The 27,799-nt window shown below is 34.8% G+C and overlaps 1 protein-coding gene across 1 annotated transcript in view; it reads right to left on the bottom strand.

Annotated features, from left to right (window-relative positions):
* LOC139703139 (uncharacterized) overlaps positions 1-27,280 on the bottom strand; it is a 73,669-nt gene extending 46,389 nt beyond the window's left edge. The window contains exons 1-4 of the mRNA XM_071606074.1: positions 27,205-27,280; positions 25,137-25,242; positions 10,540-10,731; positions 6,990-7,083 (exon numbers count right to left, since the gene is read on the bottom strand). Coding sequence (XP_071462175.1) covers positions 6,990-7,083; positions 10,540-10,731; positions 25,137-25,242; positions 27,205-27,280 — 468 coding nt within the window. The remainder of the gene's footprint in view (positions 1-6,989; positions 7,084-10,539; positions 10,732-25,136; positions 25,243-27,204) is intronic.
* Positions 27,281-27,799: the final 519 nt, after the last annotated feature.

The following is a 27,799-nucleotide window of genomic DNA, read 5'->3' as shown; positions in this document are numbered from 1 at the left end:
ATAGAATAGATTTTACTTGCTTACTATAAGTAATAACATAAATAATTTCTAGACTATTAATTATACTCCAGGCATTGCTCCAAGTTCCTTGTATATAATAACACATTTAATCATTTCACAACTTTACAAAGCAAGCTAATTTTAATCTCAGTTGAAAACTGAGTTTTCAAAGAGAGAGTTTAAGTAACTATTCAACAGCTGGTCAGTTCCAGGCCTCTGACTCAATAGCTCATATTTCTATAACACGATTTGCTCTATGAAATGCAAACTATGAAATAAAACTAAGTTTACCTGTAAAACTGTACCCTGATGTTAACCACAAAACTCAAAGCAAGGGAGCTTAGAATAATGTCTTTTAAATGAGAAATTTTCAAGTCCTGGGAATATTAGAGGCATGGGAAGAGAGGCACACAATAGGCAGTTCAGATGTGCAATGTCAGTGGCTCTAGCCTCGCCTTAACAGCTGAAAGGTGAGCACTATAAGTAATACAGGGTTCTTCTGCAGCACAGTTGTTACCTGAATATTGAGACTGAGATTGTGAACATAGGCCAGGTGTGTAAAGACCCAGGGGTGAGAAGACATTTGCCAGCAATGACATAATGCTGGTGAGAATTCTGAAGGCAGTTAGCAATATGGTTGAATACAGTGAGGAAATGAAGACATATTTTTGGTGATGGGGGAAAAAGAATTATCAAAATTGTGACTAGGACATCAACTTATTTTTATTTTTTATTTTGGAACCAGGGATTAAGCCCAGGGGTTATTCACCACTGAGCCACATCCTCAGCTTTTTTATTTTATTATTTTTTTTAAATTTTGAGACAAGGTCTTGCTAAATTGATAAGGCTGGTGTTGAACTTGTGATCCTCCTCCCTCAGCCTCCTGAGCTGCTGGGATTACAGGTCTGAGTCCCTGCACCCAGTTTAGGACAACAAATTTTAATTCATCCCAAAATTTGTGTGTTCACCAAGTGAAATAAGTTTCTTTCCCCTATCTAACTCAGAGCAAAATAAGTTATGCAATAAAATACCAGGAAACAGAAGATCAACAGATTGCTTTTGCTCAGTGTTTTGGTTGAAATTTTACAAAGAACTGTCTCAGAAGATAAACTCTGGTTGCCAAACTCAAGTGTTTAAATAGCATTGGGAAAATAACTAGATGAGTTTTGAAGACAAATTTAAAATAGAAAAAAGATTGTTATATCATGTATGGCATTAATAACGCACTGTTTCTATTTTTCAAACTTCTCTTATTATTAATTCATGTCTAACAAATTTTATTTTGAGCCTAGAAAATGAGGGATATATTTCCTAATGATCCTTTTGATTCGGGAATCATTAATACTGGTAAAAATTCCTGATATTAAAGACATTTTTTCTCTTCTTTTTTCAAGCTTAGGGCATAAAACTATTATATATACAGATAAGAAAACCTAGACTTTCTTGTCATAATTTGAATGAAATAACTGAAAGGGTAAAGATTTCCTAAACATGAAAACATTTCAATGATGTTACAAGTATATATCCATTAAGTGTATTTTAATAGCATACTTGAAATTAGAAACTACAGGCATCAAATAATATATGTTGATGATATTATAAAATATATATATATTCATCACTAAACTTTATTATTCTCCATGGACTTAGTCTTATGAGATTAAAAAGGTAAATAATAAGAAAATGTTTAGTTCTAACTAGATTGCTAATATATATTTAAACAGTATTCTGCCTTTTCTCTAGTGATCACAACACAGGAATGGGAATAGGCTTACCTTGATTTATGCTGATTTTAATTTTTAGCCCTTTTGTAATCAGTGGCTTGCTTTTATGGATTATAACCATAAGCATCTATTAATTATTTTATTATTTCTTTAATTTCAAATGACCAGTTATGAAAGATTTTCTTTATTCTATAGCTCCCTCTTTGGTGATTAGATCATCAACATGTGAAACACATGATAATATGTAAGTTTTACACATAATAAAATAAGACTAATGGGGAGTATTCATTTTTTTTTATTTTTCGTGTATTCACTCATGTGCTCCAGGATTTATTTAGTTTCTTTGATGTTCCCAGTGATAATACGAAGTAATGTTGACAAGAGAATGAAAAACAACAAAATTGCAAATAATCTTCTGCTTAGACCTCTATAACAGCTATAACAGGTAACATCTTTCCTTTAATCTTAAATGTTATTTATTTATTAAAACTCTATTATTTTAAGTACATTTGCATTTTATGAATGTTTCACTTTTATAGGTTTTGCATTTAACACTATTATACAAACTCAGGTAAGACTTTTGTGTGGAAATTCCCAATTTTCTTTTTTTAAATTTTATTGATTCTTTTTAGTTATACATGACAGTAGAATCCATTTTGACATAATTATAAAAGCATAGAATATATCTTGTTCTAATTCAGACCCCAATACCTCTCCTTGCCCTCCCCCTAGCCTTGCTCCCTTCCTCCTACTGATCTCTCTGCAGTTTACCCATAGTTATTTTTAAATTAATTTCTTGTGGCCATATATGATGTTGAGGTTCACTGTAGTGTGTTCATATATGTGCATAGAAAAGTTGTGTCAGATTCACTCATCAGTGCATAATATTTCTTTCAATCATTTCTTTTAAAATGATTAAACTAATGTTTTCCATATTTAATTGTTGACCTGAAAAAGGCAAAGATAAAATACTGCAGAATAATTTTCCCTTTCCAATTACCAATGTTCCTTTTATGTATCTAGCCAAAATTTTTCTTAAAGTGAAATAAATATCAGACTATTAAAACAGTCTTGGTGGGCTGGGTCTGTAGCTCAGTAGCAGAGTGTTTGCCTAGCATGTGTATATAAGGCACTGGGTTCTATCCTTTGCACCATATAAAAATAAACAAAAAAGGCATTCTGTCCATCTATAACTACAAAAAAAAGTCACGGTAAAATATATCAAGTCAGCCAGGCACAGTGGCACACACCTGTAATCCCAGCAGCTAGGGAGGCTGAGGAAGGAGTATTGCAAGTTCAAAGCCAACCTCAACAATTTAGTGAGGCCCAAAGCAACTCAGTTACTCAGCAAGACCCTGTCTCTAAAAAAAAAAAAAAAAAAAAAAAAGTTAGGGATGTGGCTCCGTAGTTAAACCCGCTGGGTTCAATTCTAGATTCCAAAGTAAATAAATAAATAAAGAGTATTATTTCACCTTGCTGATTTCCATACACTTTGCATAATGGATTATCTTTTGAAAAAACTAATTTTATGAATTATATAAGTGACATGAAATAAGACTTTATCTATTTTAAATTCATAAAACTGCAAACTGTGACTAAAATTTACTTATAAGGTAGAATTAATGTAAATACCTAGTGATAATGCATATTGAAAAAGCAGCTATGATTTAGAGATTATCATAATTTATATTGTGTTATATATTGTAGAAATATATACAGGATTTAACTATTTGAATATGATATTTATAATGAGAAATTATTTGTCAAGCTAATAGCCTTAACTATATATAAGAATACTTTAATTAATTCGATATTATTTTTATTTATTATCTAGGAAGAATGATTTCCTATATAGTTAATGGATAATTTAAAACTTAGATCATCATCTGCTCCTACTTTCAATTTATTCAATTTGAAAATATAATGAAGTTGACAATTTCCTAAGTTTGTGATTATTACTGTCAAATATAGAAAATCTGATTGTTAGCCAAGGTATTTTTTTTCTTTTTGGTGATAATTTTTCCATATCTGTTGCTCTTATTGTATGGTTTAATCTTCCTTTTTATTCTCTTCAAGCAATATCAGTATTTATTTCTATACTCGTCAAAATATGCCTGTTTCCTGAGTCTCTGATAAATGTACATTCCCCCACTTCTGACATAGTTGCTTTGTATTTTCATGAGTAAAAATAGTTCAAACATGTTATACCTGGTAGAAATGCCTGGACCATGTAAATTTGGTTTAAGAGGCAGGTAAAATGCTTTGTAGAAAGTATTTATAATCAGGATAATAATCCAAAATGACAAATATAGGCAGTGGTGAATTCTTCTCATAGGACTAAACTACACAACACACCTTCTTGTCAAAGACTCACAGAATATATTGGGGTGTGCAATAATATGCTCATATCAGGACTGCAACAACTTTGAAAACTAATTTGTAGTAAATGTAAAAGTGAGAATAGGAATGAGGAGAAGAAGAGGTAGAAAATATGTGGTCTTACCTCCACCCACTCAAATTTAATTGTCAAGACAATTAGGAAAGATTAATGTTGACTACTCAAGAATGAATTCACTCTCCTTACTAGTTCCTGGTTCTGTGTATATATATGTAAGCAAGCTGAATAAAGAAAATACTGATGAATTTATATGATAAACATAATTTAATTCTGTAGAAACTTGATGTAAGACTTCTAAGAAGTCATTACTTACCAAAGTCAATATTTTAAATTTATGTTTAGAACACAGTGCATCTGGACACCTTTCTAAATAGTTTAATTCAAAAGTCTCATAGTTCTCTATTAAGTTGCTAACTTATAGTGCATGTCTGTTTTCTAATTCCCCAGACTTTGGAAAATAATCTGCGAGAGAAGAATGCAGTGGATTGGGAGAGTCATGATGGTTCACATGTGGCTTCCTCAATCAAGGAAATGGTCACAAATCTGAAGAGAAATTTTCCATAGTAGAAGTACTCAGACAGATGGAATAAGAACTACAGCAGACATTTAGCCACAGAAAGACTGAAATGACGAAAGGGAGAGTAACATTTGTTAACATACTCCAAATGATGGACATTTTACATAGCTTTCCTAATAAATTTTATCCACAATTAGAATGCATATAACATTAAGTAAGGACATGATGAGAGGGGAGAAGAGAAGATGAGAAGGTCAACTTGGAGATTTAAAAACAAATTGTTGACAGAAGTAACTATGGAAACTAAGAATAAGTGAATTCTTGAAAATATTAAGGTGCAGTCAGAGAAATGCAAATCAAAACCACCCTAAGATACCATCTCACTCCAGTAAGATTGGCAGCCATTATGAAGTCAAACAACAAGTGCTGGCGAGGATGTGGGGAAAAGGGTACACTTGTACATTGCTGGTGGGACTGCAAATTGGTGCAGCCAATTTGGAAAGCAGTATGGAGATTTCTTGGAAAGCTGGGAATGGAACCACCATTTGACCCAGCTATTCCCCTTCTCGGTCTATTCCCTAAAGACCTAAAAAGAGCATGCTACAGGGACACTGCTACATTGATGTTCATAGCAGCACAATTCACAATAGCAAGACTGTGGAACCAACCTAGATGCCCTTCAATAGACGAATGGATAAAAAAAAAATGTGGCATTTATACACAATGGAGTATTACTCTGCATTAAAAAATGACAAAATCATAGAATTTGCAGGGAAATGGATGGCATTAGAGCAGATTATGCTAAGTGAAGCTAGCCAATCCCTAAAAAACAAATGCCAAATGTCTTCTTTGATATAAGGAGAGTAACTAAGAACAGAGTAGGGATGAAGAGCATGAGAAGAAGATTAATATTAAACAGGGATGAGAGGTGGGAGGGAAAGGGAGAGAGAAGGGAAATTGCATGGAAATGGAAGGAGACCCTCAGGGTTATACAAAATTACATACAAGAGGAAGTGAGGGGAAAGGGAAAAATAATACAAGGGGGAGAAATGAATGACAGTAGAGGGGGTAGAGAGAGAAGAGGGGAGGGGAGGGGAGGGGAGGGGGGATAGTAGAGGATAGGAAAGGCAGCAGAATACAACAGACACTAGTATGGCAATATGTAAATCAATGGATGTGTAACTGATGTGATTCTGCAATCTGTATATGGGGTAAAAATGGGAGTTCATAACCCACTTGAATCAAAGTGTGAAATATGATATATCAAGAACTATGTAATGTTTTGAACAACCAACAATAAAAATTTAAAAAAAAATTTAAAAAAGAAAATATTAAGGTACTTCCTATATGATAGCTTCTTTAACTCATATCACAAAACACTGGGTCATTTCAAGGGAAAAAATAGGCAGCCAAAGCCATTTGACAGTCTTATTGATTTGAATTTTGGAGAAATGAATGATATTTACCATAGGATATTTGCCCAGAATATTTTAATCTTCATCTTGAAAAATGCTGTGTTACAGGTCCTTCATACTATAATTTAAGTCAAAATATTTATTGTTTTGACTTCTGGTAAAAAGTATCTGACCACTATCGGTTCAATAATACTTTATTTTAACCTTTACATATTTCAATGTTTACCTTGCCTTGACGTTATTAAGATGGTACCATATACAGAACATGTAGGATTATGCTTAGGTTTGAATTCTTTAATCTCAATGGAGGTCTTACTTCCTTAAAATATAGAGATCATAATTGGTCATATTCTAGAACTTAATAAACTATAACACATGGTTTTGTGTTACCTTGTTTGTGATTTGTTTGATTTAAATTACTGTTGCTTCTGCTTCTGGTACTTGTGGTGTACTATAACACCCAGACCCTTTACACCCTATTCAGAGATGATTCTAAAGTACAGTGAATTGCAGAGATTCCCCACAAGAATTTTCCTTTGGAGGGTCTGAGCTACTCTATTCAAAGGATTCAAATTCTTTTTCCTCTTCTTCATCTATCTGGTCCTCTTTTAAGGACTTTCTCTTTGATATGTGTTTAACTTTCACCAAGGCTGCCTTTGATATCTCTTTTAACTTGATTTTACTTGGAAACAAACAATGGGCGGGAGAGATAATGATCATTCACAGTGTAATTGCCCCAGGCTTGGCCTCTACTCTTGTGTATATCCTGACATCAACCATTCCATATTTGCGTAATTTGATCTTCGGATAATACTCCATGTTATTCTCTCTGACTACTGCTTTAATCTACAAGTTTCTTTTTATTTATCCAAGGTTTTTCTCTCTAATGTCTTCTGTAAATTTAGTTCATTTGTTAAATGGGTTTCAGTGTTTACCTGGTCTTGATCAGGTTGAGGAGGCCTCAAATTAGTTTCGAAAACATATGCAGAATTATGCTGAGGTCGAAGTCCAGACAAACTCTTCTGTTCTCTGAAATATTAAAAGGATAAAACACACAATAAAGATAGAGCAGTTGCTTAATTGTCTGTAAATCACTTGTTTAATGAACTTTTTTGACAATACAGGATGTTTGTTTGAGTTTTAAGACTGTAACCATGAGAAAGCAAAAACGATAGTTAAAATTTGTGGGAAACTTAACATGAACTGACTTTATCCAAAATTTTATTATAAAATACTTTTAAGCATATATCAAAGTTGAAAGAATTTTACAGTGAATGCTCATATATATTCCACCATTTTTACTATACTTGTTTTAAATGTATCTGTTCATCTATTCAACCCTGGATCCATCCATCTTATTTTCATGCAATTGAAAGCTAATTTGAGACTATTTCAAAAGAGTTACATTATCTTCTTTGAATACTTACAAAAAGTCTAGGAGTTAATTATATTTTGAAGATGAGAAACCTGAGGCTGAGATATTTTAAGAAAATTCCCATAAAACACATAGTGATTCATGAGCCCCACTCTTAGTAGTTTGATGAATTTTACTTTATCCATTATACTAAGCAATATCCCAGAGTATGTTTGGATTCACTTTGTCAAGTAACAATTCATAGAATGGTGGAGAAAATACAAAGGAGCTCAAATTAAAACATATTTAATTGGAATAAAATAAGGCAGCTCAATTTTTATTCAATAAGCTTATAAATCAGCCCAAATTTTTGGGAACACTTCTATTATCTTGATTTATAATCAAGCTTCCCATTTTGCTTATTTTTTAATATTTATTTTTTGGTTGTAGTTGGAAACAATCCCTTTATTTTGTTTATTTATTTTTATGTGGTGCTGACGATCGAACCCAGGGCCTTGCACATGCTAGGCGAGCACTCTACCTCTGAGCCACAACCTCAGGCCCTCTTTTTTTTTCTTTTTATTGGTTCTTTTCATTGTACATGACAGTAGAATAAATTTTGGTATACTTATACAAGCAAGGAATATATCTTATTCTAATTCAATCCCCAGTATTTCTCCTTTCCCTTCCCTCCCCCAACCCCTGCTCCTTTCCCTCTACTAATATTTATGCTATTTACCCAGTTATTTTTAAAATTTCTTGTGAATGTACATGTTGTTAAGATTAACTGTGTTATATTCATATATGTACATAGGAAAGTTATCAGATTTTTTCTGCTCTTTCCTTTTCCCATCTTCCCTCCCTTCCCTTCATTCCCTTTTGTCTACTCCACTTTCTATTAAGGAGGAAACTACCTAAGGGATCCACTCAGTCACAGCAAGTCAGTAGAAGTGAGAGAATTGGAATAAAAAAAAACTGTTGTAGAAAAGAATGGCAGCTATTATAAAGACAAACAACAATAAGTTCTGGTGAGGATTTGGGGAAAAAGGTATACTCATACACTGCTGGTGGGACTGCAAATTGGTGCAGCCAATATGGAAAGCAGTATGGAGATTACTTAGAAAACTTGGAATGGAACCACCATTTGACCCAGCTATCCTTCTCCTAGATCTATATCCAAAGGACTTAAAAACAGCATACTACAGGGACACAGCACCACAATTCACAATCGCTAAAATGAGGAACCAACCTAAATGCCCTTCAGTAGATGAATGGATTAAAAATGTGGCATATATACACAATGGAATATTACTCAGCAATAAAAGCGAATAAAATCATGGCATTTGCAGGTAAATGGACAGAGTTAGAGGAGATAATGCTAAGTGAAGTTAGCCAACTCCAAAAAAACAAAAACAAATGCTGAATGTTTCCTTTGATATAAGGAGGCTGATTCACAGTGGGATAGGGAGAGGGAGCATGGGAGGAATAGACAAACTCTACATAGTGCAGAGGGGTGGGAGGAGAAGAGACAGGGCAGGGGGTTAGCAATGATGGTGGAATGTGATGGACATCATTATCCAAAGTACACGTATGAAGACATGAATTGGTGTGAACATATTTATATATAAAAAGAGATATGAAAAATCGTGTTCTATATGTGTAATAAGAATTGTGATGCATTCCACTGACATGCATTTTAAAAATAAAAGCAATTTAAAAAAAGGAAAAGAAAACTTTGGCATAGGAAAACTACAAAAACTAGTTTTAGAGTGTTTATAAGTATGTTTTCTAATTAAGATGATTCTTTACTATCTCGGGGGGGGGTATCAATCTATGTCAAATGGTGACATGAAATTCTTCAAATTGATGTAAACATAAAATTTAATTTATTAGCACTAATATTATTATATATATATATATATATATATATATATATATATATATATATATATATATATTGCTTTAAAGAACATGGAATAATGGTACGAAAGAATTATGATTTTGAAATGACAAAATGGAGAGTTTTTCTCTCTTCCCTTAGAGACAAATATCTAAGGCTGTTCAAACTAATGACTTTATTATAAATTGCAAGCCTATTCTTAGGCATTTGAGGCTAATAGTAACAGACACTTTAAATTTTAAATAAATATTTCAACCTGTTCTTTTAATACATAGAAGGTAACATTATCTTGTCACTACTTTAAACTTGATGCCAATTTGAATTAACTGACATAAAATTTAGGAGATTTTACTCTATTGGTACTTACACATCATATCTTTATCATTTTAAGGCCGTGAAAAGTAAAAAGAGTACAGTTTACTTCTAAAAAAAGAAATAAAGGGAATGCAGCAGGGCATTGCAGCTTTCAAAACACTGTTTTATCTAATTAGATTTCATAGCATACCATGGACCTAGTTCTAGTATTCAGATTTATCCCTGTGACCTTGGCCAAATTTTAGATCTCTTTGGATCTCAATAATTTTATCAGTACTTAGTCGTATTGTTGAGAGGAATACATCGATTGTTAAATGTAAAACATTTGCAATCCAGACTGAAACACATAATAAACCCTCAACAAATGACTGCTGCTCTCAGTATTATTCTCACCCTCTATGTGAAGTGAATAGTCATGATTATAACCATCCCTACTTTATAGATGGAGAAATTAAAGCCCAGTGAGGTGAAGAGACTTACCCAAGATAGAATAAGATTACAGAGAAATCTATTGGTTTCCTCTTTCCATTTCTGTCATTGCTGCTGGGATTTGGGACTAAATAGGAAGTACTGGCACAGCAGCCTCCCTCCCCTCACCCCGATTCTATATGTACGCACATACTGCCTAGGTGGAAACAAAGCATTGAGATAAGACAATTATTTTGTGAATTACACTTGTTTTTTAGGTTTTTATTGCAGGAAAGGATTTCCCAGTTTTTGCTCTATATCTATATCATGAACAAAATATGTCTAGTTTGGCAGTGTTAATCTGAATTTGCTAGAATTTAGTTAAATGTTGATGAATATGAGAGAACATACCATTTGAATACTTGATCAATGATATTATTTCTTGATTCGTTTGCTGATCTCACAAGAGATTTCCCATTATTTTCAGTGGTATTTGGAAATTTCTTACCGGTTATTATCTAAATTCTTCTTTGATTTCTTTTTACAGTAGTGGATTGTCTGGATTGTCACACCAACTATTAAAGCCAATCCTATTCCAGGCAATGTTGCTACTAAAATCAGATCCAGGGTATTCCAGAGCTGGTCACATTTAGCTCCCATGAACCAATAGTTTCCCCACCGGCCTCTGAAGTTTGGACATCTAAAGATAATAGAAATAGAAAAAGCTTACAAATTAGGGGGAAAACCACATTTTGACTCCTCTGAGTGAATCCAACATTTCATTGTTATTCAACCATGAGGTTTCTCTTTAAGGCCCTCAAGAGATTTGTTGTCCCATTTTCCACTTGAGCAAGCATTCTAAAAGTACATTTTTAAACACATTGAGTCAGCATGTTGAAAGCTGTCAGGATTTTCCAACCATTAGCTAATGAAGATGTGGCACTTAGTTACATCTGAAAAAGAGGTGTGTGTGTGTGTGTGTGTGTGTGAGAGAGAGAGAGAGAGAGAGAGAGAGAGAGAGAGAGAGAGAGAGGTGGGGGGGGAGAGAGAGAGAGAGAGAGAGAGAGAGAGAGAGAGAGAGAGAGAGAGAGAAAGAGAGAGAGACTCTCAACCAGAATGGTTTTCTCAAGGCTACTTAAAAAAAATATCCACATCTACCCACTGCTTATACCTTATACCTTTATTAACTGTGGATGTTCTATATCTATTATTGGTGCTATGAAAAGTGTTCAAAGCAGCTTAAGCTACCAGTTCTATAATTGCAGGCTGAGTGTCACCCCCCATCCATTCATACAGAGATGAATGCAGGTTTACATACTACTTGCCACTCTATAGCAAATGCAAGAAGAAACATGAGAAGGTGAGAATATGACTGCCCCCATTTTTGTCATGACTCCAGATTTTGCTCCTTTATTTCACAGAAATATATATATATATACACAAACACACACACACACACACACACACACAGCCATGGAACTCTGCCAAATAAAGCCAATTTTTTTCTCTGGTACACAGACTAAAAACTGGCATGGTGTATATTCACATAAAAATTTCTATAATTTGTATGAGTGTATCTTTTCCCCCACATCCCCTCCAATACTTATTATGGCTTGTATTTTTTTTAATATATTTTAGTTGTTGGTAGACCTTTATTTTATTTATTCATATGTGGTGCAGAGAATCAAACCCAGTGCCTCACACATGCCAGGCAAGTGCGCTACCGCTGAGCCACAGCCCCAGTCCTGAGCCTCAGTCCCAGCCCATGGCTTGTATTCTTGATAACTGCCATTGTGACTGGGGTGAGATGAAATCTTAGAGTAGTTTTTATTTGTATTTCTCTAATTACTAAAGTCATTGAGCAAATTTTTCATATATTTGATGACTGCTTATATATCTTCTTCTGATAAGTGTCTGTTCAGTTCCTTAGCCCATTTATTGATTTGATTTTTTTTTTTGGTATTATGTTTTTCCAGTTCTTTATATATCCTGGAGATTAGCACTCTATCTGATGTGCTAATCAGATAAAATTTGCTCTCATACTGTAAGCTCTCTCTTCACCCCAATGATTGTTTCTTTTGCTGAGAAGAAGCTTTTTAGTTTGAATCCATCCCATTTATTAATTATTGATTTTATTTCTTGCACTTTAGAAGTCTTGTTAAAGAAGTTGGGGCCTATCTGACTATGCCGTTTTGATTGGTATAGGTTTGTAGTATATTTTTGAAGTCAGGTAGTATGATATCTCCAGCTTTGTTCTTTTTTGCTCAACATTACTTTGGCTATTGTGTTTCCATATGAATTTCAGATTTTTTTTTTATATTTCTGGGAGAAATTTCATTGGGATTTTGAATTGAAAGTAGACTGTAGGGTAAAAGATCTTTTTCCATGGAGAAACAAGGAGAAAGATCACAAAAATATTCAGTAATCTAGGCAAGAGATGATGACAGCTTTGGCCAGGATGAAAGCAGTGAAGATGGAGATGAGAAGTGGTTGATTTCTGTTATCTTTTTAAAGATAACCAATAGGATTTACTGAGGAACAGTAAGTGGCCAGGCATGAAAAGGAAGAATGAAGGATGATTTCAAAGTTTTTGGTGAGAAAGACTGAAAATAGTTTGTGGCAGTTGTGGGAATTCAGATGTTTTTTGTACTTGCTTATTTTGAGATGGGTTTTAGATATACAAATGAAGATGGTGAGTAGGCAGCTACGTCTCTGAGTCTGGAAGTAGGAATTTTCCCACATAGATGATATTTAAAGTCATAAGACTGGATAGATAACCAAAGGAGAGAGTGCAGATGAAGAATACCAGGGACTGGGATATTGTAGCATTAAGTACAAAATAAATCAGAAGTAGACAGTGAAGTAGAAGGAAAAAAAAAAAAAAACATAAAAGGGAATGTCCTGGAAGCCAAGTGAAAATTCAAGGAAGAGAACACAATGACCAATGTTAAGTGCTGCTGGTGGGTTAAGTAAGATAAGAACTGAAAGCAGTGAGAAGAAATGAACTTACATTTGGAGCCAATTCCTATTTTGGGAAGTTTAAATATTTTATCCTATTCAATTCACACATCAATAATCCTGGGATGGATGTGTATATATATATATATATATATATATATATATATATATATATATACTATATATATATAGATATATATTTCATAAATATTATACATATATTAAAATATATAAAATATATAATTATATATATAATTGTTTTCTATCACCAGTATGAAATGAAATTTTATATTGAATACATTTATTTTTAAAATTTGATTATATTTAATTACATGTAAATATTTACATTGTAAATGTAAATATTTACATTGATTGTGCCAGAATAACTGTGAAATATATTTATTTTTAAATGACAGAAAAAATTGTATTTATCATGTGTAACATGATGTTTTCAAGTATACAAATATACATTGTGGAATGGTTATATCTAGCTAATTATGATATGAATGTCATCAGAAAGGGTTTTTTTTTGGTGAAAGCACTTAATATTCACTTTCTTGGTATTTTGCATTAACTATATTCGCCATGCTGTACAACTAATCTCCCACTTTCTTGGTATTTTTCATTAACTATACTCACCATGCTGTACAATAGATCTCTTGAACTTATTCCTCCTATGTAAGTGTAATGCTGTATCCTTTGACCAACAACTCATAAGTAGTTGGCCTTTTTATTTTTGCACATCGGTATGTGTGAACATTGGTTGGAGGATATATTAACTGTCAGAACCAAAAGTACATATTGGACATGTGTTCTCAGTTTTGCCAATGTTATTAAGTTGTCTATCTTCAAATATATTTTCAATTTGGCTTTTTTTTACTTTTTTATTTGGAACATCTTTGTGTTCGTGTGTGTACATGTGTGTATGTGTGTGTGTGAGATCTGTGTGTCATATCATGGATAGTGGTGGTGATATATGTGTCTTTGGTAAATTTAAGAAATATTATTAAAATATTTTAAGATTTTAAAATGATTATGTCATATAGTTTGATATATTTAATCCTGATTTATTAATGTCTAACTGATTGATAATGTTAAAACAACTGATCCAAACCATATATTAAATATATTTAGTAATAAAAATTATCTTGTCACTATGTATGGGTCTAGCTTGACAAGATTGCAGCCAACTTGAGTCATAACCACCATGATTGTTACAGATTAATCTTATTTTTTCCTACATAGTTTCCTAGTAAACTATAATTAGGCAAAACTGTTAGAGTGGTATGGTAAATTTTACAACTGAACTCTGACTCCTGGAATGTGTCTGAGTATGTATATTAGCTTAAGATGAACCATGTACATCCAATTAAAATAAGGTCATTTTTGTCTAACCTATGCCCCTCCTTCTGATCCAAATTGAGTGGATCCACTTGGTCTTGCTGCAGACCAGGTCCATGGTTCTGTCATTAAGTCCCCCAATGCATTTCACTTTATGCAATCTGATTTTTGTTTTCCTCTCTTTCCTCAGTCTCATGTCACCTTGTATCCAGTATTCACATATAAGAACTGGGTTATTTTGGAAGAATTGGCAAGCCAGTGAGGAAGAGTATGAAATGGGAAAGGGGATGGAAGCATCTGTATGAGAAGTTCCAAGTTGGTCACATAATTCCTTTGGATGGGGAGTATCTCATATTAAATATCTGCAGCCTTCTGCATGAGTACAGGGATACCTCAACTGGGTTCAGAGCATCTGTTTGTTCAATGTCATTTATCCTAACCTGAAAAGAAAGGGTACTTTCTTTCCATTGCAGTGGGATGGTCATTATTTTGGGCAGTCATTTGGCCATCTATATAGAGCTCAATTTTTCATATCTCTGGTTGTGTACAAAGTATATTCACACCATTCGTGTTTTCATACATGTAATAAAATAAATATATTTTATTACTAAATATATTTAATATATGGTTTGGCCAGCTGGTAGTGAATAAAATATAAATAGACGAGTTACAACGTGAAAGAGAAATGCATCTCTCTTCCTCTTAGTCTATAACCTGGCCGAGAAAAAGGAAAAACAAAATTGAAACTCCAGCTTGTCCCTTGTGTAATAGGAGGAAGAACTGGAATTGTAAACAGGTGAGAGATGTTATCTCAAGATCAGAAGGAGATGCAAAGAATTCCAATCCCTGGGAGAAGGAGGTTGAGGAAGAATCTGACTTTGAAGTAAAAGAGGACAGGTACTCCTCCTCCTGCCTGTGAGCTTTGCTTTTTTCTTGACCATTAATGCAACACAAAGCAAAAGCACAGCATATGCAGTTGTGGGGTGGGGGGATCTCCCATTCAAGAAACTATAACTGTCCAGAATAATACTATGCTACAGAATTGCTAGATATTGCAAACATTTCTAAACCACTACCTTGTGTGTGACTGCCCAGAAAATGAGACTGTAACATAGAAGGGTATAGCATTTCTCAGACAGGAAATGAATTTGATAATGAGAAATACTGCCACCACACTCTTCCACGATGATATTCTTCCTCATCTCAGACTCCAAGGAATGCGACTTGCTCTCCATGGACTGAGATTTCTGAAACCATGACCCCCCAAATAAACTTTTCCTTCTCAACTTGTCAAGTCTTTCTGGTCACAGTGGTTAAAAAGCTGACTAAATATGGATATTCCTTGGAAAACCGGGAATGGCACCACCTTTTGACCCAGCTATCCCACTCCTAGGTCTATACCCAAAGGACTTAAAAGCAGCATACTATAGGTACACAGCCACATCAGTGTTTACAGCAGCACAATTCACAATAGCTAAACTGTGGAACCAATCTATATGCCTTTCAGTTGATGAATGGATAAAGAAAGTGTGGCACATATACACAATGGAATATTACTCGGCAATAAAAGATAATAAATCGTGGTATTTGCAAGTGAGTGGAAGGAGTTGGAAAATAAAATGCTAAGTGAAGTTAGTCAATCCAACAACAACAACAACAAAAAAAAAACAAATGCCAAATGTTTTCTCTGATGTAAGGAGGTTGATTCATAATGGGGTTGGGAGGGGGAGCATGGGAGGATTAGATGAACTCTAGATAGGACAAAGGGGTGGGAAGGGAAGGGAGGGAGCATGGGGGAAGAAAAATGGTGGAATGAGATGGACATCATTACCCTAATAAGTACATGTATGAAAACACTAATGGTGTGAATAAACTTAGTATACAACCAGAGATACAAAACATTGTGCTCTATATGTGAAAGTAAAGCAAGGAACTGGGAGACAGGCAATTGAGGAATGAAAGATGGAGACCAGGCAGAGATACACATATTTGTCACCTCTGACAAATAAAAGTACATCTCTCTATAGATGAGAGGGGCAAAACAGGCATGGGGGTCAGGACTTTTATGGGGTAGGCTCAGAGATTAGAGCTGGGCAGATTAGAACATCAATAAAAGTGTTGACATTAAAGAAGGAGTACCCTATTGGTAATTGAAAGAGGCCATTCATGTTATGTTCTGGGCAAAAAAAAAATTGTCTATGTTTTGCCCTTTTCCTGAGACTTTCTTAGTACTTAAATCAGCCTTAGCTGACTTTGAAAGTGATAGACTTTTAATATGGCAGAAGAAATTTCTAAGCAGCATAGTGTTTAGGCATGGCATAGATATTGCTAGTGGCTTTTAGCCAAGTTTATTGTGATATTCAGGAGCAGAAAGATTTGAATAATTGGACTTGAAAGGTGGGGCTAAGGAAGTTGCAGTTATTAAAGACATTACTGCCACTAAAGAAATTTTAAAGACTTTGCCCAGAGACAATAAGAAAGATGTCTTGAGTGTATCTTAGGAATTCTCAAGACCAAGTCCACCTCAGGATCAAGGGAGTGAACACAAAATTCTCCTGACAAGAGACCATTGGGTGTCCGGCTTGCACAGGATGGCCTAGGAAGTTGTTTCACCATGTTCAGCTACCCAGACACTCAGAGGCTACTGAAGTCACAGTTCCTGGAGGCCTGGTTACAGCTAGAAATGGCCAGAGACTTTGGTGGCAATCATGTAGTGCTGGTTCAGCAGGATTGCGGGTTGCTAGAGATAGGGGTCATGGAGGCTTCCACTGAGATTTCAAAGGAATGCCTGGGAGGCCAGGCAAAGTGCAGCAGGGTCAGAGTTCCTGCAGGCAGCCCTGCAGGCAGATAGGGAGATGAGTGGAGATATGAGGAGGAAGCTGAAGCTACGGTGGAAATCCCCAAGATTAAGAAATTGTAGTCCAGTAGAACATCTGCCAAGAAATGCTGCAGAAATCAATCAGAAACAAGCCATCAGAAAGGTCATGTATGTGGAAACAAGCAAAGCACTAAGGGCAGAGCTACACAAGCCCTTTGGAAAGAACATTAAGGTGCCTTGTCCTCCAGATTCTGTACATGAAAATACAGAAATTGTTTCTCAGCTGGATTTTGGTCTTGCTTTGTCCCATGCCTTAATTCTATGCTCCTACAACTCCTTGTGGCAGGGAAATGTTTACTACGTGCCTTTATATATAGGATATATGTAACTTACTTTTGATTTTTACAGGGCTCACACAGAGTTTGCCTTGAATCTCAGTGAATCTTTGGACTTTGACTTTTGGAAAATCTTGGAACTGTTGACATTATGGGGACTCTTGGAAATGGAGTAAATGTATTTTGCATTGTGAGATGGTCATGAGCTTTTGGGGGCCATGGGTGGAATGTTATGATTTAGATGTTAGGTATACACCAAAAGCTCATATGTGAGACAATGAAAAAAAGCTTAGAGGTGAAATGATTGGGTTACGGAAGCCTTAACACAGCCAGTGAATTAATCCCCTTGTAGGGAATAACTGAGTGGTAACTGAAGGCAGGTACTTGTGACTGGAAGAGGTTGGTTAATGGGGCCATGCCCTTGGTGCATATATTCTGTATCAGGTGAGTGGAGTTTCTCTCTGCTTCTTGAATGTCATGTCTTGAGTTATTTCCTCCATGAAACTCTTCTGCCATGGTGTTATGCCTCATCTAGGGCCCCAAGGAATGGAGCCCTATCTATGGTCTTCTGAAACCATGAGCCTGGAAATAAACTTTTTCTCCTCTAATTATTCTTGTCAGCTCTTTTTGGTCACAGTGGAGAAAAAGCTGACTAAAACATTAAGTGGTAAAGGTTACATTCGGTCACAGGACACAGTACAATGTGTACTCACCTATATCAGAGAAAATAGGCTGTCAATCTTAATATTCAAGGCCCTGGACTATCCATGCAATTTGTAGGGTTGGTGGTCTGATGAGGTAAGGCCAATTTTACTATTAGCACCATGGCAGATTAAGTGCAGACTCTCCCCATTCCCTGACAAAAATGTACAGGTTTTTGTCAGACTCCTGGACTATTGGCAGACCTCACCTATCTCAATTCTTTGCCTATCTCAACCTAGAAAAGACTTTGACAGCCCATGCACTAACTCTATGCACCCCTTTACCAGATGGGCCAATGTAGTTAGATGTCATTTATATAGCGGATGGTATGAGTTGGGCTCTCTGGCAAAGACAACAAAGATAAAAGCTACCACTAAGTTTTTGGTCACAGCTCTGGAAAGGAGCTGACACTAGATGTTCACCTTTAAAACAGCAGTTTCTAGCAGTGCACAATGCCACTACAGATGGAGCCACTGATCAAATTTTCTTTGGTGATAGAGAAAACTTTTGGATGGCCTACATTACTGACTTGAACCCACTATAGTGCCAGATTCCTACTCTAAATAACATCATGTGTATTAACAACAAAGCTGTGCACCATACAATAGTTTATTGACTCCTGCACTGTAGATGGCGTTGGGCCTGATTACCTGTAAAACTGCTAAACCAAATTTTCACCATAGTGCCTATGATCTCACAAGTGAAAGAGGGTTTGGGCTCTATAACTGAGAATGTTTGGTATACAGTTGGGTATAGTAGGGGAAACTCAATTTTCTGAATTCTTGCTGCAGTAAACCTGCCACTGATTCTATCTGCTTTGAGATGGAGCAAAACATGAATAACAAATGGGCAGAGCTATTGGTAGTATGCCTGGTAGTAACATATGAGCCATGTCCACTGGTTGTTTGTACTGATAATTGGGCAGTGTACCAAGACCTTACATTGTGGATTGCACAATGGCAAGTGAACAATGGTCTACTGGCCTTATGTAAGCATTTCTTACCAAATTGTTATTTCAAAGGTCTTGAGAATGAAGTATGATGTACAGGAACCTGCCCCAGATTCACAGCGGCCAGAGCACTCATTTCACAGGATATGGTGTCCAGAATTAGGCCCAAACATATGTGGCATGGTACTTTATGTGCCATTTAATTCTCAGGTAGCAGTGTTGGTGGAAAGAAAGAATAGTTCACTAAAGCAAAATATATGGCCTTAGTAGGCAAATCCCACCTTGGCCAGCTGTGCTGAAATCCTTGAAAAAGTATTAATAAATTTAAATACCCATACATCTGGCATGCCTGCCACTTATAAGCACCTGGAGGCTCAGGCTCCTACTCCAAAAAATCTGAGTCCAATCTCTGCATCCATATGCAATACTGCCAGTGTTGACACATGTACAGAAAGTGATGGTATTTCAAACACAGGATCTAATAAGTCAAGGAGAGGAGATAATTCAGTGGCTTGATCTTCCTGGGTATGTTGGCAGTTTGGGGCTATAGTGTGAGGTAACTCTGGCCCTCCTAATTCTATCCCCATTGGTCCTGTTGAACTCTGGACCTCAGATCATGGGCTTATTCTTTTAGTGGTCTAAAGAAAATACCCCAGGGCACTACAGTTGGCCTCCTGGTTGGGCATGCCATTTTGTCATTCATTTTAGGAATCACTCATGGACTCATCCTGTTGGCCATCATGTGTTGTTAATTCCACCCCATCAATGCCCAGATGCAACTGCTGTATTGTATAACACAGATAATGCCACCAGTATTGTCTTGCTGGATGGAACAGGCTTAACTTTAGAAGTCTTTGCAAAACATTTGTTTTTCCATCTATAGCTATGATTTTGCTATTTTTCACTGTTTTCCCTAGAACCTATGGAAACAGAAGTTAATACATTTTCTGATTTTGTACCTTCTCTAGGAGAAATATCAGGTCATTGGCTCCTTGGGATTCTGGTTAGAAAATTAATTATTTTCATTTGCCTAACTTGTCTCTTATTTGATGCAGGTGCCTCTACTTCTGATATAAATTCTGCTTACAAGCTACATAAATGGCCTCAAAATACCACCTACAAAATACTAATACCCTCCACAGGCTCAGAGCACATTGAGGAAGAGGGGGGCATGTGAGATGGTAAAAGCTGATTACAGGGGGTAGAATGCATGGATTCAATTTGACATGACTGCAGCCATCTTGATAATCACTATGATTTCCCCAAAGTAGCCCTAATCAGTTATTTTTGTTTAGTTTCCCAGCAAATTGTAAACATGCAAAACTGTTAGAATTGTATGGAGAGATTTACAACTGAATTGTGACTCTAGGAATGTGCCTGACTATTTGATATTAGCTTAAGACAAACTAGGTACATTCCAGTTAAGATGAAGTCACCTTTGATCTAACCCATATGTATCCCCTTCCTTCTAAACCAAATTGTGGCGATCCAACTGGGCTTACTTCCACCCAGGCCCATGCCTCTGTCAGTAAGTTCCCCAGTAAATTCTCCTGGCACGTTGAAGCTGATTCACACACAAAACTACTAGGTTGTTTGAGAACATAGACTTCCAAAGAAAGTGACACATACACAGTTATGTACAGGGGCACCTCAAGATCAGAACAAGTATTTTGCACATTGAGATTTTCCAGTAAAATAAGATGAAGTAATTTGTTTGAAACAATTTGGTGGAGAAAAACTTTAAAATAGGCATAATGTTAATATGATTCAGCAATTAATAAATGTAGACTTTTAAAACAAATAAGGAAAATAATCATAATAAAAATTAGAGTCAAGCATGGTGGCACACACTGCTAATCCCAGGGACTGGAAGGTGGAGGCAGGAGGTTTGCAAGTTCAAGACCAGCCTCACATCACAATACTAGACTTCAGAATATAACAGAGCAATGGTTAAAAAAAAATCAGCATGGTATTGGCAACAGAACAGGTATGAAGACTAATGGAAAAGAATAGAAATTACAGAGATAAACCCACAAAAATACAGTTACCTCATACTTGACAAAAGCTCCAAAAACATACATTGGAGAAAAGATAGCCTTTTTAAAAAAAATGGTGCAGGAAAAACTAGAAAGTAGAATGAAATTTAACCCCTACCTCTCACACTGCACAAAACTCAACTCAAAGTGGATCAAGGACCTAATATTAGACCAGAAACCCTGAATCTACTAGAAGAAAATGCAGGCCCAATACCCCAACACATCAGCTCAGGAAATGATTTCTTTAACAAGACTCCTAAAGCAGAAGAATTAAATTTTTTTAAAAAAATTAATGAATGTGATAACACCAAATTAAAAAGCTTCTTCACAGCAAAGGAATCAGTCAAGAGCATTAAGAAAGAACCTAGAGAATAGAAGAAATTAGAACAGAAACTATGCAATTCCCAAAAGAAAACACAGGGTAAGCCCTCCAGCATATAGGCATAGGCAGTGACTTCCTCAATAGGACCCCTAAAGCTCAGGAAACAATACCAAGTGTTAGGAAATGGTATGGCATCAATTAAAATGTTTCTATAAATGAAAGGAAACAAATAGAAATATGAACTGAGAACCTACAGAATGGGAAAAATATTTGCTCATTATTCTTCTTACAGAGGATTAATATCTAGAATTATAAGAACTCAAAAAATTTTATATCAAAAAATCAGATAATCCAATTAATATATAGACAAATGAGTTAAACAGACATTTCTCAAAAGAAGAAATACAAGTGGCAAGAAATATATGAAAAAATTAGGAAATGCAAATAAAAACTACACTACAATTTCATACAATTAGAATGACAGTCATCAAGAATACAAAAAATAACAAGCACTGGAGAGGATGTAGAAAAAAACGAACACTTTTACACTGTTGGTGAGATTGTAAATTAGCACAACCACTATGGAAATCAGTATGGAGGTTACACAAGATACTAGGCATGGAACCACCACATGACCCAGCTATATCACTCCTTGGTATTTATCCTAAAGAATTAAAATCATCATACTACGTGATGCAGCTGCATCAACGTTTACAGCAGCACAATTCATGATAGCTAAGCTATGGAACCAATCTAGGTGCCCTTCAACAAATGAATGGATAACGAAAAAGTGGTATATATACACAATGGAATATTACTCAGCCTTAAAAAAAAGAATGATTTTATGTCATTTGCCAGTAAATGGATGGATCTGGAGACTACCATGTTAAGTGAAAAAAGTCAGTCCCCATAAGATAAAGGTTGAATGTTTGATATGTGGAAAACTAAAACACAATAAGGTAGGGGGTTAAAAAAAGAATAGAGGTTCTAAGTAGTAGACAAAGGGGAATGAAGGGAAGGGAGAAAAGATGAAATAAAGACAAGACAGTGGAATGAATCTGACATAACATTCCTATGTACATATATGAATATATCACAATGTATATTCATATTTCACCATCATGTATACCCAAAAGAAATTAATTTAAAAAATAACTATAGGTAAATGGCAGAAAGATCAGTAAAGAGAAGGGAGCAGTGGGGAAAGGGAGGTACTGGGGACTGAATTAGAACAAGATATATTCCATGCTTTTATAATTATGTCAAAATGGATTCTACTGTCAGGCAAAAATAAGAAGAACCAGAAAAAAAAGAAAAAGAAAACAAATCCAGCCTCAGCAACTTAGCGAGGCGAGGCTTGATGTAAATTAGTGAGACTCTGTTTCAAAATAAGAAATAACAAAGGGGCTGGGGATGTAATTCACTGGTAAAGTTCCTCTGGGTTCAATCACCAGTACCCTCCCCCAAATAGGAAGACAGGTAAAGGGTAATTAGCTTTTAGCCAAAATGTTGATTAGTAGCCTCCAGAATTCCTCCAAATATGACTTTACAAAATAGTAAAAAATTATCATTTCTTTCTTTTAGAAAAGAAAGAGAGAAATGGATAAAAGGAGAGGGAATTTCATCAGAATAATAGAAAGCTCAGTAGAGGAGAACAAGGAAATTGAGGAGGAGGAAGAAGGAACAGGAAAAAGAAATAATGGAAAGAATCTGATCAGACTTTTGTATGTGCATGCATGTATGTGACACATTGGGTCCCAGCCTGGGGTGTATCCACAAGACACTGTTATGGTTTGGATGTGAGGTGTACTTGAAAAGATCATGTGTGAGACAATAGAAGAAGGTTTAGAGGAGAAATGATTGGGTTATGAGACTCTTAACCCAATCAATAAATTAATTTCCTGATGGAATTAACTGGTAGCTGAAGGCAGGCAGGGTGTAGCTGGAGGAAAGGGATCTTGTGGTGTACCTTTTGGGCATATATTTTGTAACTATTGAGTGGAGTTTCTTTCTCTGCTTTCTGATCACCTTTCTGATCACTTTCTGAGCTGCTTCTCTCCACCACACACTTCTGCCATGATGTTCAGCCTCATCTGGAGCCCCTGAGGAATAGAGCCAGCTGTCTATGGACCAAGACCTATGAAACATGAGCCCCCAAATAAACTTGTCCTCCTCTATAATTGTTCTTGTTGGATCTTTTAGTCACAGCAGCAAAAAATCTGACTGAAACAGACACTAATTTTTAAAATGTAAACTATAAAGGGATTGAAGAGGGATCAGTGGAGTGGAGGGGATTGGGGAGTGCTCGGGACTGAATTGGAGTGGTCTGTGTTCCATGCTTTTGTCTTTATGCCTGAGTGCATCCTGGTGTTGTATATAACTAAAATAAATAAATAAATAAAATACAATTGACATATATGTTTCTGTATTGTGGTATTGTATTTACTTCTCACACCTTGGATGTAATTTTGTTTTCTGGTTTTCATCTCCACCGCAATCTTAGAATGATATTCTAAAGATTATCATCAACAACTGCTAAATGCTAAATTTAAGGACTTTTTTATTCTTTTGAGACACAGTTTCACTATTTTACCCAGGGTGGTTGTGAATGCATGGGTTCAAATGATCCTCCTGCCTCAGCTTCCCACATAGGGCTTGAGGCATGCACCATCATACCCAGCTTCAATGGCTTTTTAAAAATAACTTTCATCCTCTTCAATGCTTCCAGTACTTTGCACTGCTGAACAACATCTCCCAGTGTATGATTGATGAATTTGAAAAACTCTTACAGAACATATTTTGTGTGCCAGATGTTGTGCTAGATGCTGGATATAAATAAGACTAAATTCTGATGTTTGTGGTCCACTCAAAAAGGAAACCTATCCCCTACATTCAAAAACATTGTATCTCAAGCCTTCATGGCTTTGCTTACACTTGCCTATGCTACTATCAATTGTTAAAATTCAGTTCAAAAGACATAGATGCTGGAAAACTCCCCATATATACTTATTTTCTCACAAATTCACTCTTCCTTACTCTTATGCTATATTTTTTCCCTAACTCTTTCATCTTTGACACACCCACTGCCATTTATATGGTTATAAAAATAAAATATCTACAAAAATTTTAAAAGAAAAAGTATTTATGGCTCAAAGAACACATGTATTATAAAAAATGAACCTGAAAATAAAGAAGAGCAATCACAGAGCTTTTAAAATATATCTTGATTTGCAAAATATTTCATTCATATATCACATGTCTGGATTATAGCTATTGCATGAAATGATTCACATTCAAATTCTTCTTTGTTAGAATGGTAAACAGTTTATTTACTAATTCATGTAACTTAGCTGTAAAAAATTCTGTCTGTAGAAAGCAGTTTTGAATGTTGCTAATTTTGGAGTTAATATAAATCATCTCAATTTTAATTATTAACATTTTAGTATACTATTTTTAAACACCATATTAATATAATTTAGGAAGACACAACAATTTTTTTCACATGTGTGGGAGCCATTACTAAATAAAATATAATTTTAAAATAAACATTCATCATTAAATGTAGCAAACAAATGAAAACAATATGAATTACTTTTTACAATACATTAGGTTTGCACTGCTTTTACAGCATATATTACACTTACTTGCAAAAAGGCTCTCCATCTTTGCATGCACAAACAATATTCTCTGGACAGAAATCTGTTATATTCCCTGGACAATCATCAAAGTCAGTCACAGATGTACAGTTGGCTGTAAATAACAAAATTCAAAAATACCTTAACAGCATAGAACAAATGCTTCAAATTTGAATACTGCACATAGGACAAGTTCTGCATGTTAGAGAAACAATCATGAAATCAATCAAACAATGTTATGTATATATACATACATGTCAAAATGAAACCCACTGCTCTGTGTAATTTTTATGCACCCATAAAATTTTTTAAAAGACAATGGATACAACTTTATGGTACTTTGAGAATGTTTAAATATCATATTATCATGTACTAGGCTTAAAAAGTGAAGATGAATATCCAAACAAATTTTCTATTATTTTGTAACTGATGATTTTCACATCATGGCTTTAAAAAAGTAATACATAGCATTATGGTCAAAAGAACATCTAATGTTTGAAACAAAAATCCCTCAGCAACATAGAAGTTCTTTGGGGCTAAATTTGTGTATTGTCTTCTGACTAAAAGAAAACAAATCAATATACCCAAAGCTAGAGTAAATATAATACTGTTGTGCAAGGACAGTTCTGTTTTATGCCCATTATCCTGGAATAATTATTAATAGTGTTCCCTTCACTCCCAAGTGCACTCATTTAGATAGGTAAATTTAAATAGTCACAGCAGTGGTAGGCCACTGGCATAAGAGGCACTTCAATCACAACTCTTAATGACTTTTTATATTTCTGGGGCTACCATGGAGAGTCATTTTGCCAATGACATGACTGCAGTATCCCCTCCCCAGTCTGACCTGAGAAAAAGTTCTCTACACTCTGAGAATTAATGAGTAGAAAAGTTTTCTATGATTCAAAGGACCCATAAGCATGCACAGCAATTATAATTCCAAGAAAAGCTGAAATATTTTGAGCGTCTTCCAGCCTAAATAAAAAGAAAAGACTTTGTAGAGTGACATTTTAGATTGTCGGAATCCCAGGCCCCTGAATATCTGTGTATGTTTGGTGTTAGAGGTGACAGGCAAGAAGGAAAAATATCTGTGATAAGGTCAGGCATATAGAACCTAAAAGGAAGCCATTTTCCTTGGTAGATCATATTTTTTCCTAATGTAAAAATGACAGACTATATAAATATATTGCTAAAAGAAACAAAACATAATGGACTTTATAAGTTAAAACACAATACTGTACTTTAAAAGTTTCTCTCATTTTCTAACATGGAAACTACATCTTAATTGATTACCCTAGCCAACATTACAGATATCCCTCACCAGAATTATTGGGTCAAATGGTGCTGCTTAGAAAAATTTAAGACAAATCTGTTTTTTAAATACTTTTTGTAGTTGTAGATGGACATCATGTTTTTATTTTATTTATTTATTTTTATGTGGTGCTGAGGATTGAACTCAGTGCCTCATACATGCTAGGCAAGTGCTCTACCACTGAGCTATAACCCCAACCCAAGAAATCTATTTTCAATGGGCAATGTTTAAAAAAAGAATTAGACTTCTTAACTCGGCAAATATTTTATGATCTTTTTATAAACAGATATGATCATATCATTTATTTCTTTGTCTATCTCTAGGGATTCACATAATTTCAATTCTATCAAGTAAGTACATGTTTTTATTGAACATATTGCATATTGAAATTTTTGTGAAAAATAAAGAACAATCTTTATAGATTCTGAAAAACAAAGTGTTGAATGCAAGTAGCTGAAAATCATTAATGTTGGCACAAGTAAAAATTTTAGTTAGTAGTCCATAGAACTTTTCATATTTCATGTTTGTTTTAGAGTTCAGAAACAAGCATGTTAGATTCAAGACAAAATTACTGAAACCCTCTAAAAATAAACTAAAAAGTCAGATACATTAAAATTTGTTAATTTTTAACAACATAAACTTTACTTGTAATATTATGTTTCTTTCGATTTGCATAAGACCACAACATTGCTTCACTCTGTAATCAGAATCTACTTAATTTTTACATTTATATCTATAGAAATAAAGCAATTAAGAGTTTCTTACGTTGTGCACAATGTATAGTCAGAAAACAGCAGAAGATGAACAGAATTCTTGTAAATATAAATATGCAATCCACCATTTTGTGAGGAAAGTAGAAATCTATGCAGTCTGCCAATTGCACTTAAAGACTACTGCATTTATGAGAGGCAGCTGGTGAGCTGAAATTGTGAGTGGTTTATATAGGAGATAAGTGAGAATGGATTTTGAACTTTTCCCTTCCAACCTGTGTAAATTACTAGTTAATATTTGGGGTCATATACTTGTTAGTTTCCCATATCCCGAGTTCCCATAAATAGAAAGCAAGATTTATCTATGAATCATATATTGCTAGAATTTAGTCATAGCTATTTGTATTTCTTTTAATCATTTATCTTTATACCAGCTTTCATAATATTTTATTATTTGTCAAAGGAAGAAAAATCATTGCTTGAAATATACTGCTACAAATACTCAGAGATCTGAGATCTCAAAATCAGAGATCTCTAAAAAAAAAAAGAGATTTCTGACCTTACAACTAGTGTTGCTAAGAAATAATCTCAGGACATCATTAGGTATCCTTAGCAAAGAAAATAGATAAAGTAAAAAAGAAGTGGAAGAT

This window comes from Marmota flaviventris, chromosome X (genome assembly GCF_047511675.1).
Source record: "Marmota flaviventris isolate mMarFla1 chromosome X, mMarFla1.hap1, whole genome shotgun sequence".
Taxonomy (NCBI): domain Eukaryota; kingdom Metazoa; phylum Chordata; class Mammalia; order Rodentia; family Sciuridae; genus Marmota; species Marmota flaviventris.
The sequence above is the reverse complement of the archived record's forward strand: the minus strand, read 5'-3'. Positions and strand labels throughout refer to the sequence as shown.